Genomic DNA, 16,531 nt, shown 5'->3' with positions numbered 1-16,531 from the left:
ACAGGAAGGAAGGAGGGAGGGAGGGAGGGAGGAAGGGAGGAGAGGAAAAGGAAGGCAAGGACAGGAAAGAAAAGGAAGGGGAAGGCAGGCAGGGTGAAGCCCCGTTTCCTCCTTGTGTGTGAGTCCTGACTACTCCAAGCAGCGGGCAGAGGGAGCAAACTGCAGCTTTAATGAGGCCCAGAAGTCCACCTCCAGGAGAGAGGGGGTGTCATGGCAACTGGGGAGAGCAACAGCAAACAAAATGGCTGGTCTTTGGGAGGAGGGAGAGCAGTGCTGGGCCCCACTGCCCCCACCCCTGCCTTCCTGAGACCCTGGCAAAGCCACAGCCCTTGGGGCCACCTGGTCAGCAGCACCGAGGGAGGGGGTGAGAAGTGGGAGCCAGGCCCAGCCCTACGAGAGGGGAGCCCGACTGCTTCTCTTGTGATTTAGTTTACTTCACTGACATGCCCCCTCTGTCATGAGGCTCACAATATGCTTTTTGAATCTGGTTCTTCCTAACAACACTTTCCAAAGATAACCTGGAGATCTAAGCCATGTTGCTACTAGACGTCAGGGTATTTTTTACACTCAGGACAAGCAATAGCTGTAAAGGGCAGTACTAAAATGTCCCCCTTCTATTTTCCCTGTTGCTGTTGAGGGCACCCCCATCCTTACAGTCCCTCAGGCTCGCAACTTGGGGTCATTCTGGACTCCTTACTCTTCTCACCCCCCCAGATCCCATATGGTACCAAGGCCTGCAATTTCACCTCTGCGCCATCCCTGGTCCATTTTACCTCTGTACCATCCCTGGATCACTTCAACTCTGCTGCATCTCTGGTCTATTTCACCTCTGGAGTTTCTCATAAATATGCCCCCTCCTTCCCACTGACCCTGCTCCCAAGCTGGTGCAAGCCCTCATCATCTCACACCTGGACTACTGAGGTAGCTGTTGGGAAATGGGGTGGGGGGGAAGGGGGTCAGGTATCTTCCTGCCTCAGTCTCTTCCCCCTCCAGTCTATCTTCCCAAAGTGATTTTCCTAAAGCACAGGCCTGACAACATCATCCTCAACTCCATAAGCTCCAGGCACTCTGACCTCCAGGAACAAACCCCTTTGGCATTTTAAGTCTTTGGCAGTCTGTCTACAAACTGCCCTTCTAGGCGCTCAATGCTTTTGGCAGCCAAGCCAATCTGTTGAGCTTTCCTGCGGGGTATACCTGCAGACAGGTTGTCTCCCATCCCTGGAATGGTTAATTTCCCTTATTTCTACCTTCCTGATCTAAATGGGTTAGAGCAGACAGAACTGAGGCCCTGCCCCTCTAACAGAAATCTTGGGATTCTATGAGTTGTAACCCTGCCCCAGCACCCACCCACCCAGCCTGGAGTATGGCACCTGTGCCTCAGCTGGCTCTTGGCCAGCCAGAGTTGGAGTTTGAATTCTGCCTCTTGTACCTGCTCATTAGGAGTGTAACCATGGGCAGGCCATCTCCTGTCTATGAGCCTCAGTTCCTCTTCTTTTTTTTTATTTTTAGAAGGCAACTGGGGTTAAGTGACTTGCCCAAAGTCACACGGCTAGTTTTTGTGTTAAGTGTCTGATGCCAGATTTGAACTCAGGGCCTCCTGACTTCAGGGCTGGTGCTCTATTCACTGCACCACCTAGCCTCCCCCTCAGTTCCTCTTCTAAAAAATGGGCACAATCATACTTGTCACAGAAGCCATCTGAGAGAGCTTGGGCTGATCGAGTTTGTGCATGCAGGTCAAACGCTTTGTGAAGCAAGCAAACATTCTCACAGTTCTGCAGTCTGGAGGATATAGGTCTGGCTTGCACCTGTGCTGTCTGGCCAATTCAGGCTTCCTACCTCTCTTCTCAGCCACCCTAGGAGACAGATCACCCTCCAAAGGGTGGGAATCTATAAAGAGGGAAATTGGGAAGCCTGTAGGCCCCAAAGGACCAGGCATGACATCTGTCCCCGAGGCAGGGCTCACGAGGAACTGGAGACCCAGAGAGTCCAAAAACACACAGAGGGACCCAACCTCAAATTAACACAAAGCAGTTAAATGCAAGGGCAGTGGGTGGCAATCAGGGAAGGTTTCATGTAGGAGATGGTGTTTGAGCTGGGATGCCATGAGGCAGAAGGAAAGAGAGACAGCCTTTCAGTCAATGCAAAGACATGGAGATGGGAAATGGGAAGCTGTGTGTTTGCAGAGATCTAGAATGAGATGGGAATCACGAGGTGAATGTGACAGGCGAGTACCAGGGAAAATCAGAGTTAGGGAGGGAAGACCAAGAGGAAGCAGTCTCAGGTCACTGAGTCCAACCCCTCCTCCCCCAACCTTTACAGATGAGGAAATTGAGGCCCAGAAGTAAAGGGACTTTTCCAGGGCTGAACCTCATGCTCCAGACACTAGAGGATGCTGCCTTGGCCATGCATTGCTGGTAGAGCTGAGAAAGCAACTGGGCAGAGGCTATGAGGCCTGTCCCTGCCAAGGTGGAGACGCCCCTGTGAGGGACATGTGGCAAGGAGCTCAAGGATGGCAGGGAGACCACCCAGTGCTATCCTGGGGGGGGGACTTCCTGATGTTTGCCCAGGCTGTGGAGTCCAGAGCATTGAGATCTGCCATCCCTGTGGCGGGTCAGCCCTCAGTCTGGGCCCAGGGGTGTATCTGCTCAGCTATCCCCTGCCCTCTTGTCTCAGCGCCCTCAGCCCTGGGAGGCCCTTCTGGAGTCTCTCCATCGGCAGGACTGCCCCTTTTCAGACCCACAAACTTTTGGCCACTCACTATGTCCCCTCCACCTGGGTTTCAAGGCCCTGTATGGCACAGCACCAGGAGGCTTCAGCCCCTAACCTCACGCCTGTGAGCCTTTACCCAGCCTGGCCCACCACCTGGTGTGCCCTCTCTTGACTTTCAGGCCACGGAACACCTGTGCACCCCCAAAAGGACCCATCATGTCAGACTGTGTTTGAAGTCCTTGGGCCTGAGCGTGGGGCTGTGCGCAGTCAGCACACAGAGCACTATGCCTGGAGTCAGGAAAAGCTGGGTTCAAATTCTGCCTCAGACATTTGGCTTCCTAGAGACCTTAGCAAGTCACTTCACCACGGCCTGCCTCAGCTCTCCCATGGGTAACATGGGACAAGAAGGGCACCTCCCTTCCCAGGCTGGGGTGAGACCTTACTTGTAAAGCACTGAGCAAAGCTCCCAGTTTCAGAGAGCTGTGAGTGAGGACTGACCCCACACTTGGACCGCCCAGCCATGGGCTCTCCGGGCTGATGCCAGGGGCACATGAGCCCCTCTCCTTGGCCCAGAGGAGAGGAACAAGGCAGGGATGGTCAAGAGGCAGGGGGAGGATCCAGGCGTCACCCAGTGAGGTCCACAATCCGGCCGCCAAGGCCAGGCCAGGCCTGCTCTGACCTGCATTACCTGTCGCTGGGCCGACGTTCCCAGGTGTACTTGACAGAACTTGACGGCCTGCTCCAGAGCAGTCCCCTCATCCACCTGAACAAAGGGAGGAAGGAAGTGTGAGAGACGCTGGACAATGGCCAAAGTCGGTGAGTCCCCTGAGGACAGAATGTGGAATGAGGGAACCCAGGAGCCAACAGGCCTAAACCCCAGACAGAGGCCCCTGGCTGCCCCGGGGGGGCTCTGGCCCTTCCATGCATGACCTCAGTCCTGACTCTGGTTCCACTCCCCATTGGGGGCCTTAGCCCCCAGTCCCAGCTCCCTATGGGAGCCTCTGACCAAGCACAGCGGCATGAGCCACGCCATCCTAAGCGCCTGGTGGGGCCTTCTGACTAACCACTGGTGTGAGTCCCACAACCTTCCCTGACTTCCCCCCCCCTCCGCGTGTCTCCGGTTCCCAATTCCACCTCCCTACAGACCCCAAAGCCAACCTGTTTGATCAGCATGTAGGTCTCGGACATAATCTTCTCAATCTTGCCTAGGTCATAGGCCATGACCTTCTGGCCATGTTGCCACACTCGGTAAGCATCCAGGAGAAGGCTCTTCCCAGACTCAGGGTCATCCAGTAACTTCCTCTTGCGGCTGGGCCTCTGTCCAGCCTCATCGAAAGCCGACTGGCCCAAACCCTTGGTCAGTAGTGACTGCGGCTGCGGTAGCAGCTGTTGCCGAGAGCTGATGCTCAGGTCCTCCAGGGACAGCTCAGCCGGGCGGCTGTCAGGCCCGCAGTCTTTGGGCGTGTGAGCAGGAGGCGGCCTCTCTGCCTCAGGGCGCCGGAGGGCCACATCAGCCCTTTCTGGCTCCAGGTCCATGGGCTCCGTGGAGCTCGCCCGGGAATGCTCCTTGAGAGCACTGGGGGCAGCCGAGGGGCTGTAGCTGGGCGCTGCCCCCTTGCCCCCGCCATCAGACAAAGCAGGCTTCTTGGGAAGGACCTCACTCCCATCCTCGGCACTTGGCTTGTTAGAAACGTCTGTCGTCATCCTGTGGCCTTCTGACCCCTGGGGAAGAGCAGAGGACGGTCACAGCCCACCCAGCAGAGCGCTTTCCTACTGAGCGAGGGCTGCCTCAAGCCAAGCATCCCAACAAGGTCTCATTCCTGGGGACTCAGTGGGCCCCAGGGCGACCACTCCAGGGTCTGGGCTCAGCCAGCATGGAGGCTTGGAGAGGGGAGACGAGACTGAGGAGCGTAGGATTGGCACTTGCAGATCCCGGGGGAGTTCTCTGAAGGCTGGGGTCGGCCCAAAAAGGAGCCTCAGGAGACAGTGAGCTCCCCGTCCATGGGGGTCACTCTGCTCAGACCCTTCCAACTCCCCAGTGCTGCCTCATCTCAGACCCCTGCACCTGCAGGCCAGGCCCAAGCAGACAGGAGGCCCGAGGCCCTGGCTGCCGCTCTCACCTCACTCAGCTCACTCAGCGTCTCCTCCAGCACCTTCACAGTAAGGACGAAGGCCCGCTGCGCCAGAACTTGGCGGTCTGCATCCCGCAGGTATTTCCTATGGCATGGTGATACCCAACGTCAAGCCGCCTGGCGGGGGGTCAAGCTTCCACAGCCAGACCGATGTGGGGCCGAGCGCCCAGGGAAACCCAGCATAGGCATGAAGGACAGCACTGCAGACAGGCTGGCTCCTTCCCTCTCTCCCGCCCTCCCCATGTAGGCTCGGCTAGGCCTGAGAGGGCCTAACACACGGCTGATGAGCCGCTGTCAATGAGCCAGTGAGCAAGGGGAGGGTGAATCTGACTTTTCCTCAAACCCACTCAGTTCCTAGAAAACAGAGGGCAGGGAGGCTATCTTGTGCTGTTGGCGCGCAGGTGTGAATGGCTCTGGACCTTCCCCCTCAGCCACGGGGCCACAGAGGTCAGCCACAGCCTCGCTCCACCCATCGGCGCCAGCACTATGGCCTCATCTCTGCCAGGTCCCCTCGGTGCCCCCTATGCTCTTCAACGCAGTCCGGCTGCAGAGCGCAGCCTGCGAAACAATCCCCTGGGCACCCCCCCCCCGGCCCCAAACTCACTCACTCCCTCCCCCTACAGATGGCCAGAAGCTGCTTGTCTCCCTTCCCAAGAGCCTGTGAGCCCCCTACTGCCGCCATAGGGCACGCCCACCTCCGGGATGATGCCCACTTACTTCCCCTGGTCGGGTGTCCTCTGCAGCATTGAGGACACCCTCAGCAGGGTGCCGTAGTCCTTTAGCTGCGAAAGCACCTGCAGCAGCAGGACAATGGAGCGGTTCATGTGAGAAGCGAAGCTTCCTGGCCGGTCAATCTCATCCACGGGGATGCGCCAGATGCCCTATGGAGAAACCAAGGCAATGAAGGAGAAGCTGCCCAGAGTGTCCGAGTGTGAAAAGCTGCAAGGGGCCTCTGCCAGAGGCTGCTCCTGGGCCCCCAGAGACCTTCTGGCCCTCGGCCAGCTCAGCTTCCCTCTGGCTCCCACATGCCAAATGCCCAGAACATAGCATGAGTTCCCCAGATGCTTCCCCAGCGCAGAATCTGATATGGAGAGACGGGAATCCTCTGTTACCCTTCCAGAACAGAGAGCTAGCAGCCTGGAGGTGGCCCTCCCTCCTTCCTGCCACACCTGCCTAGTCTGGACGGTCTGGCAGGCACATGCTCTTCTGTTCAGGAAAGTATCTGTTTAATATTGAACTAGAGAGGTAAGAAGGGCGAGGTCTCAGCTTTGGGAGTGGACAAGGGCAGCATCATCGTGGTGTGAATGCCTAAGCTGGGGCCAGCTCTGAGTAGTGTGTCCTCTGGCAGAAGAGAAGAGAGCCCCTGTGAACCTTGCGGCTCTTGGCTGACTGACAACTTCTCTGCCCAAGTTCATAAGATCCCAGGATCTTAGGACTAAGTATAAAGTACCTAGTATGTGCTGCCTGGCTGCAAAGGGCCTCCCTTTGACTGGGAGAGATGGCCAGGTACCAAGAAGTCAACAGATCTTATGGGTCACCAGGCTAGACGCTGCCTTGGGCTGCTCTGGGGCATACACCATGCTGGGATCCACCTTAAAGAACAAAATGACTGGGGGCGGCTAGGTGACGCAGTGAATAGAGCACCGGCCCTAGAGTCAGGAGGACCCGAGTTCAAATCCAGCCTCAGACACTGTGTGACCTTGGGCAAGTCACTTAACCCCAATTGCCCTACCTTCCCCCTCCAAAAAGCAAAAAAAAAAAAAAAAATCAACCAAAAAAAAGAACAGGGTTACTGAGCCTGGAGAAGGGAAGATGATAGAGCTAGAGCAGCTGTCTCCTAGAGGGCCGGCCTTCCCTCCCCTGGACCACTTGTTGCTGTTGGGAGAGTGGCACCAAGAGCCTGTATTCCAATCCAGCACCTGTGAGACCTTGGGCGAGGCATATCCTCCCACAAGGAGGGGGAGGCCCCTGCCCAGGGTCCCTGAGAGAGCTGGCTGAGGAAGCCCACTGGCACCAATTTCAGGGGATTCTCAGAGGCAAGCAGAGCCACACCCACCAGGGAAATGAGAGAAAGCGGGGGCTGGCCAGAGCGGGCACCGACCTGCCCTACTGACCCAGGCTTGCCCAAAGGACACAGAGTCAGGAAAACTTGAGTTCAAATCCAGCCTCAGACACTTAGTTTCCTCAGCCATAAGATGGGGATAATAGCCTAGTTATGCTCAGCCATCACCCAGGGCTGTCATGAGGATCAAATGAGGTGCCTAGAAAGCATTTAGCAGTGCCTGGTACACAGTAGGCGCTTGATAATGACTTCTCTGCCCTCCCTCCCCCCTCCTTCCAAGCAGTTAAAGCATTCATGGAAGTCAGCTGAACAGCACATCTGCAGGGAGGGCAAAGGTAAAGGGGAAATAATTCAATGGAAAAAACAACACAGCCAACAAGGCCAGGGAGTGAGGAAGCCGCTGATGGGGGCTGGGGCCGGCATCTGCCCAGAGGCCTCTCCACAGGCTGGGCTCCCCCACGATCCAGGAGACAGCCAAGGGGCAGGCCCTGGGACAGAGCCAGGGAAGGGGCCTGACAAAGCATGAACGTGGAGTGGCCTGGGGCTCAGGGCTGGCGCCTGGCATCCTCCTTGGATGGGCAGAGTACACCAAGCTGGGAGAAACCCCAGGAATCTGCCCTTAGCAGCGCAGGGCTCCCTCCACCAGCACAGAGACGGGCAACTCTCGACAGAGTCAGGGAACTCTTAGAGCTGAAAAAAGGACTCCCTTCAGGGGTGACCTCAGAATCGGTCTAGACAGGTGGACAGGCAGACACACAGAGACAGAAAAATGTACAGATGAACAGACAGATGTACAGGCAACCAGACAAATGGATAGCTGGACAGGCGAATGGACTGACAGATGGACAGAGAGGTACACAGGCAGATAGATGGATGGCTGGGCCCATTCTGCTTTTGACAGCCTCAGACTACATGGCCTCTGTGGGCTCGCCTCCCTTTAGCATCAAGGTATTTGGCCAACAGAGGGAGAGTAGGAACCATTGGGGTAGTCAGAGACATTTCAGGAATGGGGGCCCTTAGCAGACTGTGAGAGGGGCTGGCAGGGAGGCAGCAGTGACAAGAGGCCTGGACTCTGCTGGGCTCTTCACTCTCACAGCAGTGAGCCTTCCTCAGCCCATCTCCTTCATGAGGAAGGGCTGGCAAGAGACTCTGCGTGGGACATAGAAACCCAGGTTTGGGTGGCCAGTGAGTCCTCTTCCTCCATCTGGTCATTCAGTCCTCAGTGTTTCTTCTTGTCTAGCTGCCTACCCTGCCTGAGAGGGGAGTGAGCACTGCCCTTTGCCCCCTCTCTGAGGACAGAGCCTCCCTGTGTCAGGGAGGTCCCTGCTCTTCTGTCACTTGATTTCCCCACCTGAAAAATCACAAATAATAATAATAAACAGCCAATCTTTCCACAACACCCTAGGGTTTGTAAGTGTTCTTTTGATCCTCAACAACCCAATCTATTATTATCTTCACTTAAAAGAGATTATCAGATGACTTGCCCAAGGCCAGCTAACTAAGTGTCTGAGACAAGATTTGAACTCAGGTCTTCTTGCCTCCTAGGCCAGTGTTCTAACCCCATGCCTTCATGATATTGGTCCTTAAACGAAAGGGGACATACTAAATGGGCTCTTTTGCTCCCATCCCCGGGAGGAGCCTGGGCAGTGTGCCGTAAAGTGACCATGCCCAAAGGCATTCCCATCTTCCCAGTCCCTCAGGATACCAATCTAGGAGTCATTCGTAGCTCCTTACTGTCTCTTACTGCCCACCCCCCACCCTTATCCAAGCTATTGCCAAGGCCTGTCCATTGCACCTCTGCAGCATCTCTGGGCCATTTCACCTCTCCAGCATTTCTGGGCCATTTCACCTCTGCAACATCTCTGGTACATTTCACTTCTCCAGCATCTCTGGTACATTTCACCTCTCCAGCATCTCTGGTACATTTCATTTCTCCAGCATCTCTGGTATATTAGACTTCTCCAGCATCTTTGAGCCATTTCAGCTCTTCAGCATCTCCAGTGGATTTTATCTCTTCAGTACCTCTGGTCAATTTTCTCTCTCCAATATGTTCCTTCCTTTTCTCTGACATTACTCCCACCCTAGTGAAGTCCCCTCATCACCTCACAACTGGTCTATTGAAATAGCTGCTAGTGGGTCTGCCTGTCTTAAGTCACTCCCTACTCCAGTCCATCCTCCAATCAGTCACTAAAGTGATTGTCTAAAAGCCCAGATCTGACTATGTCACCCTCCTATTTAACAAACTCCAATGGCTCCTTATTGCCTCCAGAATCAAATAAAAAATGCTCTACTTGGCATTCAAAGCCCTTCATAATCTAGCCCCCCACCCCACCATCTTCCCCATTTCCATGACAAGACCCTCCATTTCTAGACTGTGTGCTTTTGCACCGGCTGTACCTTCCTGTATAGAATGCACTCCCTCCTCCCCTTCACCTCCTAGCTTACTTCAAGACTCAGGGGAAGCAGCACCTTCTTCTGCAAGATTTTACTCTCCCTCAGCTACTACCTAGTAGTCATTTTAAAAATATTTGGTGCATTCTTTATATACAGGGGTTCCTGCAGCCTTCCATCCCATGAGCACACACTGTCTGACTTCAGTGTGGTCAGTATGGCACCTAGGAGGGGTTTCATGATTTTTGACTGATTATCCAAAGGATCAATTAGGATAAAGGTGAAGTGTTATACTTGGGTTCAGAAGATCATTTTCACAAGTATAAGATGGGGTTTGGGGTGGGGGAAGGACATGGTTAGACTGAAAAAAGATTTGAAAGTTTCAATGAACCCCAAGAGCTCAAGAGCAGCCATCAGAGGGGGGGGTGTGGCAGCCTGACACCCTGGCCCTGGGCTCTCTGGGGAGGGTCCCCAGTCCCTCCATTCTGTCCTCTACAGACCTCCTCTGGAGGATGTGTCCAGAATTCCCTAGGAATACAATGGCTGCTGCCCTCAGGGAGGTCAAGTTCTGCAGTCCTCCAGAACTGGATGCATGTTGAATCCCAGCAGGTGCCACCAGGAGCAAAGAAAGGGTATGCCTGGGCTCTCGGGGACACTTGGCACATGAGTCTCCCCAGCACTCCTTCTATTCACACCCAGTTGAGTCTCCCTACTGGTTGTAGGATAGGCAGAGAACACCAGGAGAGGTTTCCTACAGGCCGAACCTGCTCTGAGCCTTAAAGGACAAGGACCTGAGCAGGGAGAGGTATGGAAGAGGCCCTCCCTGCAGACATCCACGTAGTGAGGAGGGGGCAGCTGATGCCAGAAGATCCCAGCTCTACCACCAACTGCTATGTGACCTGGCACAAGGCCCCTAGTCCCTCTGAGGCCCAGTTTCCCTGTCTGAACCACCTGTCCCACGGTCCCAGGGCTTTGGGTGGGAAGGCATGAAGGCCAGAACCCAAAGAACGGTTCACACATGTGCGCATGTGCACACACTCATTCATGCACGCCCCAACCACGCATAGCTTTGCTCAGTTTGTTGGGGATGTATTTTGTGGCATTTGCTATGACCACATATGTCAAGAAGAAAGACTTCTGAAAGGATTGCCAAAGGAGAACAGGCCAGAGCTGGCAGAGTGTCCCCAAGTCAGACAGGCTAGGTAGGCCAGGGCAGGACCAGCAGCCTTGACTGGTCATGCAGTGGGGGTGGCCCCCTGTCCTCAGGGCAACCTCCAGAGCCCACCAGGCCTGGACAGCACACCTCCACACATCCGCCTGCTTCCGGACTCTCCCCTCTCTGATCCATGCCTCGGACCACAAGGCTTCCTCCTCTTCACCCTCTCTCTGCCCATTCCCACAGGCGTCCGCCAGCTGCCCAACCCCAATCTGGACGTTACAATTTCCCAGGGCACAAATGCGGGTGACTGCCTCTAGGCCAGCCTCTCCCTCGGGATCTCCAGAGAGAGCTTTGGAATCGTGGGAAGTTTCTGCCTCCCACAGTCCTTCTCAGTCAGTCAATCACCCTTCATTAAGCACCTTCTAGGTGCCACACACTAGACAAGAGATACTCCCTGCCCAGTCTCAGGAGGGGAGGGGGCAGGATTCCCTAGGCAGGCCATCAGTGGGACCCTGATGCCAGGAGGGGAGCTAAGGAAGGAGAAGGCCCATCCCTGGCACAGAGAAAATGCCTGCCCTCTCTGAGGGGCCAGAAGACTTGACTTCCTAAGACCCTTCAAAGGCTTGACATGGGGTGCAGGCAACCCCTCGTCCCCACTGTCCCAGCCTCTTCCCTTTTCTCACACAGGCCATGTCCACTGAGATGAGGCTGCCAGGTGGGTTCTGAGCCGCCTCTTGGCCTGAACACAACATGACACATCTGCAGATCAGAGCAGGACTTTATGGCCCTCCTTGTACCTGTGGAGGCAGCCGGCTGGCTCAGAGGATAGTGCACCTGGCCTGGAGTCAGGAAGCCCTGAGTTCAAATCCCGCATCAGAGTCACTCCCTGGGTGACCCTGGGCACTGCCCTCTCCTGCCTCAGTTTCTCCATTGGTAAATCATAACAGCACCAACCTCCTAGGGCAGTTGTGAGTATCAAGCCCTCTGCGATCCTGTAAAGCCTGTCATCATTACAATCATTATTTCTGAACGCTTCACCTGGCTTTCCAGCAAGCTGTCTGCCTGCTCCGACAAACCAGAAAGGCCATCCCAAGAGGCCAGGGGGACATTGGGCTCACTGCCTGCCTTCCCAGGCGCCCCTGCTGTGTGCTGGGGGCAGCCTCCCAGGAAGACGTGGGGAAACACACCTACTGCATGCCAGACCCCGGACTAGGCACTCTGCAGAACACGTGGGGCCAGTATCCGGCGAAACACACCTACTGTGTGCTAGGCCCCGGGCTAGGCTCTCCTCTGACTCCCACAGTAACCCTAGGAGGGTGGGGGTGCTGTTACAATCTCTAGTTTACACGTAAGGAAACTGAGGGGTCTGAGGCTGGATCTGAACTCAGTGCTTCCCAACTCCAGGCCCAGTGCTCTATCTACTGAACTACCTGGCTGTCCCACAGTAAATATGAGAGACCCTTCCTATGTGCCAGGCCCCGGGCCACAAAGGAAAAAACGCCCTTAGCCACACACGCCAGGGGCAGCTACCGACAGCAATCACCAGAGGGAAGCCCCCCCGGAAATACCAGGAGTCAGCCTCCAGTGTCAAAGCTCCAGGGGCAGGTCAGCACTGTCCCTCCGGTCTGGACAGATCAGGACAAGAATCCACTCAATTCTTGGCCCATGAAAAAAGGCGTGAGGCGGTCTCCACAAACCAAGCCAAGCAGGCTGGGGCCCAGCCCTGGGCCCAGAAGCCAGGACAGCCCTGGGGCCTCCCACAAGGCCAGTCCTTGGGCCTCCCACAGCATGCCAGCAGTCAGGCTGTGTCCCTCCCTTGGGCTCCTTCTCCCCAGCCCTGCTCCGCCCAAGATCCCCAGCCCGTCCACCTGCCCCACCTACCCTGGGGCCAACGCCAGGGAGCAGCAGCCCCAGGGGAAAGCAGAGGCCTTTCTCCCAAGTTAATTAGAGTGCCAGGAACTCACCATCCCAGGAGGCGGCTCCTTCCCCTGTCCTGGGAGCCCCAGAGCTCAGGGGCCAGGCTCCAGAGATGCCCCTGGAGTCAGTGGCCAGGGCAGGGAGAGGCCGGCCCCAAGGGCAGGGCCCCCTCTTCCATTGCCCTCTCCCACGCTGCCCACGGGGGGAGGGGCGCTGGGGCTCCCCCTCCCCTCCCAGCCCTGGCTGGGAGCCAGCACCCCAGAGTCCTCAGCCTCAAGCCTGCCAGCAAACCCCGCTTCCTCTTTCTCTCTTCTCTGCCCTCCTCTCCTCTCCCTCTAGCTTCTTTTCTTTCAGGCCGCCCAGGGGCCGGCGGCGGCCAATCAGGAGGGGGGAGACATCCACCCGCCCACGGGCCGCCCCAGCAGCAGACTGGGGAGCCCAGAAGGGAGGGGGACAGAGCAGCAGAGGAGGAAGGAGGGGGGAAGGGGGGAAGAGGGAGGCGCCCCAGCCCAGGGCTAGGGGTGCAGCAGGAGGGAGGGAAGCGAGGGAGCGGCCCCCACCCACCATCCGGCAGGGTCCTCCCCTCCCTTCCCCTTCTCTGCCGTCCTATCCCTCCCTGCCCCCCAACACACTCACTCACTCTCTCCTTCCTCCTCTCTCACTCTCCATCTCCCTCCCTCCCTGTTTCTCTCCCTCTCTCCTCTTTTTCTCTCCCTCTTTCCCTCTCTCAATCTCCATCTCTTTCTCTCTCCCTCCCTCTGTTTTTCTTCTCTCCCTCTCTCCTGTTTCTCTCCTCTCCATATCTCTCTTTCTCTGTCTCTCTCTTTCTCTCTCTCCTTTGGTCTGTCTGGGAGGGGAGGGAAGCCAACACCACATTTGAGAACTCTGGTTTCCTGCCCACACTACCCAGATTGGGGACCCAGTGAGGAAAGGCTTGGCAGGGCAGCACAAAGGCAGGGTGGCCTGCAAGGACCGCCCAGGGTAGGGGGAGACTGGCCCTACCTTTCGGATTGGTTCAAGGGCCAGGACAGAATTTCATTCAATCCAATTCAGCTCCACAAGCACCAGAGTCGGTGGTCCACTCTACTGAATCCCCTCCCCCGTAACACAGCTCGGTTCCCACCAACTCAGCATCCCATCTCCAGCCACCAGGCCTTTGCTGGAACTGCACCCCTCCTCTTGCCTGCAGGGATTATCAGAATGCCAGCCAGGCCTCAACGGGAACAGGACAGAGAATGAATTAGGGTTAGAAAATGGAGGAGTAGAGAGCCTAACATGGATTCAATGCCCATGGGGCTTAGAGGTTCCAAGTCTTACTAGCTGTGTGACCCTGGCTAAGTCCCTTCCCTGCTCTGGGCCTCTGCTTCCCTGGGGTGTCCTGGTCACTGGGGCTGGGCCCAGCAGAGTAGGCAGCCCTCCCTCTCGGGCTCTGAGTGTGAGTTCTGCCAACACCAGATGAGCCCCACCCGACCCAAGGATGTGCCTCTGTCCCCCCATCTGAGGGCAGCTCAGCATGCAGGAAGTGCTTAAAGAATGCAGGCCCACTAAAGCCGGCGGCTTCCAGCTCTCGGGTCAGCTACAGGGCGGAGGGACCTCCGGATGGCAGCGCCCAGTAGAGAAATAAGGGAATCCCTGGGAGCTGAGGAGTAGGAGACTCCGGGATGTGTGGGAGAGACACAGTCCACGGGCTGCCAGGAGTCAGCAGCACCTAGGGAGGGGAGAGACCTAGGCTCAGAGGCAGGGCTGCAGGGTGTCCTGTGTGGGGCCGTGGGGAGAACTGGGCCCCCTGCTGTGATGGTGCTGCCAGGAGGAGGCCCAGGAGCCTCAGGAGAGGAGAGGGGCCTTTTCCCGGCTCCCTCTCCCCACATTCTGATCCCTACTGTCTCTGGCCCATCTGCAGGCCTTCCTTCCCCTTGACCCTGCTTGTCTTTGGGGAAATACGGCTCGACCCGGAGATCTGACAATTGGGAGATCCGACCAGACTGGGGCAAAGGCCTTGATGATGTCTTTCCACTACTTTTATGGGAGAAGGAGACAGGTGGAGCCTCGGCCTGTCGTCCTGCATCCTGGACTCCCTTCCTCATCTGGTCGCCATTCTCTGGATGGAGGAGGTTGGCAGAGGGCAGCCGGACCACCTCCTCCCAACGCTTACAAAAGAGACCCTTCCCATAGCCGGAGCCCCCTCAGGGGGATGGCTGACACATCCAGTCGCTGACTGATCCCAACTAGACAGTGCTGGTTTCCCAGGCCTTCTGTCCTTGTCCATTGCTGGGGCCATGAAAGAAACAGCAGCTGAGCCTCTGGGAAAGAAGAGGGGACTGCGAGGAGCCCATCTGGTGTTGTCGAGGACGACGCCTACTGAACCGCCTGGCTTCCTTTGTGACTCTGTCTTACCAGACTCGACGGGCAGCCAGACGGGCAGCAGGTCTCCGGTGGGGCGTCCCAGGCAGCGACGCTCGGCCCAGGGCCGGGGAGAACATTGCCGTCGGCGACTCGGATGATGGTGCAGAGGACACCAGATGCCGGTCTGGCTCCAGAGAGGTCCAGCCAGAGGGCGGGACCGAATCAAAGCAGCTGGCAGTCCCAGAGCCCCAGAACGCTGCCGACCGCCACCACTCCGGGCGTGGGAGCAGCCTTTCCTTCCAGGCTCCCCCTCCTCCGGCAGCACTCAGGCGCCTCCTGCCTGCTGCAGTAGGGGGCCCCCGCCGCACCCCCACTCTCCACCCACCCTCACAAACACTCATCTCTTCCTGTGCCCAGCTGACCTCCTGGTGGCCACGGCCCCTTCTGTCCTCGGGCGTGGCCCTCCACCCCCACCTCCCCCAGCCTCTCTGCTAACCACAAATCTCCCCTCCCAGAAGCAGCCCCAGCCCCTCACAAGGCCTATGGCCGGGCCTGCCTCAGTCTCTGCCCCTGCAGTCCATCCTCTATCCAGCCACCACAGTGATTCTCCTAAAGCACAGGTCAGCTCCTCCCCCAGACTCTCTGCTCTCGGCTTCCACCTTTCTGGCAGGCCTTCTCAGCCCCAGCCTCCTTCACACGGGTGCTTCCACACTGGCTCCACCACTATCACTTGGCCCAGCCCCTTGGGGGTTTCTGTCTGCTCCTGGCTTCCCGACATCTCCATCCACAGCTGTCCTCCTCAAACAGCAAACACTCCCCAAGCAGAGGATGTCGGACATGTGACTAGGCTAGGAGGCTGATCCCATGAAAATGATCTGGGGGTCATAGCAGGCCACAAGCTCCAAGGGATGCAAAGGAGAGGCCGAAGAGGTGAGGGTGGAAGCCTGGGAAGATCTGTCTAGACAGACAGACGCAGAGAAGGTTCCCCCAGGACAGGGAGGTGGGAGGAGAGGGATGTGGAAGATGACATTCAGACACCTTTCTCCCAGAAAGTTTCTGGCTCAGGTGCCACATGGCTCGCCCAGGATGTGGCGGGCCACAGGGAGGGAGGAAGCAGGTGGGCGTCCCAGCCAGCCTCCCGCCAAAGTCTCAGATCACCACCGGAGGCTAGCAGGCATTAATGGCTGGCCAGTGATCTTCCCAAGGCAGAGCAGACCACGTCCCTCCCCAGCTCAGGAAGGTCCCCTGCCTCCCCACAGCCTTGGGAAGCACACACAGATGCTCCCCGGGGCTCTGCAGCCCTCCCTCTCCTGTCTCCAGGCCTTTGCACAGGTCCCCTCCCCGGCATCTCTCAGGGCCCCAGGCTATTCAGAGCCGCATCCTAAGGGCTCCCATCCTTTTCCTCTGCCTCCACACTGGGCAGGGATTCAGGAAATGCCTATGAAGGGACCAGAAAGCGCTGGGCACTTCGGCAGGGCTCAAACCCTCTGACCCTGGGGCCTGGGGTGGGCAGGCAGGGAGACGGCCAGCTCTCGGGGTGCTGAGGCAGGTCCTGAGAAAGTGAAGGAGATGAAAGGTGTGCAGGCCCAGCCGACGGTGGCCCCTGGGCCCCACGAGGCTCAACTGGGGCCATGTCCTGCCAGGACCAGCTCCCACCAGCCCTGAGCCCGAGATGCACCTGAGGACCTGGCAGGAGGCCATCCCATGACTGACAGCAATTCCCCGGAGGCCAGACGCATCACGATGCCAAACTTTCCAAAGAAAAGGATTCCTATCTCCCAACACTGGCAGCTATTCTCAGAAACAAGGCCTAATCTT

General features: G+C 57.3%; 2 protein-coding genes and 1 pseudogene across 2 annotated transcripts in view; 1 reads left to right on the top strand and 2 right to left on the bottom strand.

Annotated features, from left to right (window-relative positions):
- LOC138167675 (zinc finger protein 850-like) overlaps positions 1 to 16,531 on the top strand; it is a 762,790-nt pseudogene that overhangs the window by 178,698 nt on the left and 567,561 nt on the right.
- The window catches only part of SUSD2 (sushi domain containing 2), a 423,767-nt gene that overhangs the window by 45,365 nt on the left and 361,871 nt on the right, over positions 1 to 16,531 (bottom strand). The window lies entirely within an intron of this gene.
- The window catches only part of CABIN1 (calcineurin binding protein 1), a 91,362-nt gene that overhangs the window by 10,565 nt on the left and 64,266 nt on the right, over positions 1 to 16,531 (bottom strand). The window contains exons 30-33 of the mRNA XM_069096603.1: positions 5,559 to 5,722; positions 4,830 to 4,926; positions 3,868 to 4,431; positions 3,398 to 3,472 (exon numbers count right to left, since the gene is read on the bottom strand). Coding sequence (XP_068952704.1) covers positions 3,398 to 3,472; positions 3,868 to 4,431; positions 4,830 to 4,926; positions 5,559 to 5,722 — 900 coding nt within the window. The remainder of the gene's footprint in view (positions 1 to 3,397; positions 3,473 to 3,867; positions 4,432 to 4,829; positions 4,927 to 5,558; positions 5,723 to 16,531) is intronic.

Source organism: Petaurus breviceps, unplaced genomic scaffold (assembly GCF_028583685.1).
Source record: "Petaurus breviceps papuanus isolate PSGF00001 unplaced genomic scaffold, PetGlider_PUasm1.0 287, whole genome shotgun sequence".
Classification (NCBI taxonomy): Eukaryota; Metazoa; Chordata; class Mammalia; order Diprotodontia; family Petauridae; genus Petaurus; species Petaurus breviceps.
Note: the sequence above shows the minus strand (reverse complement) of the source record. Positions and strands in the feature narration are given on the sequence as shown.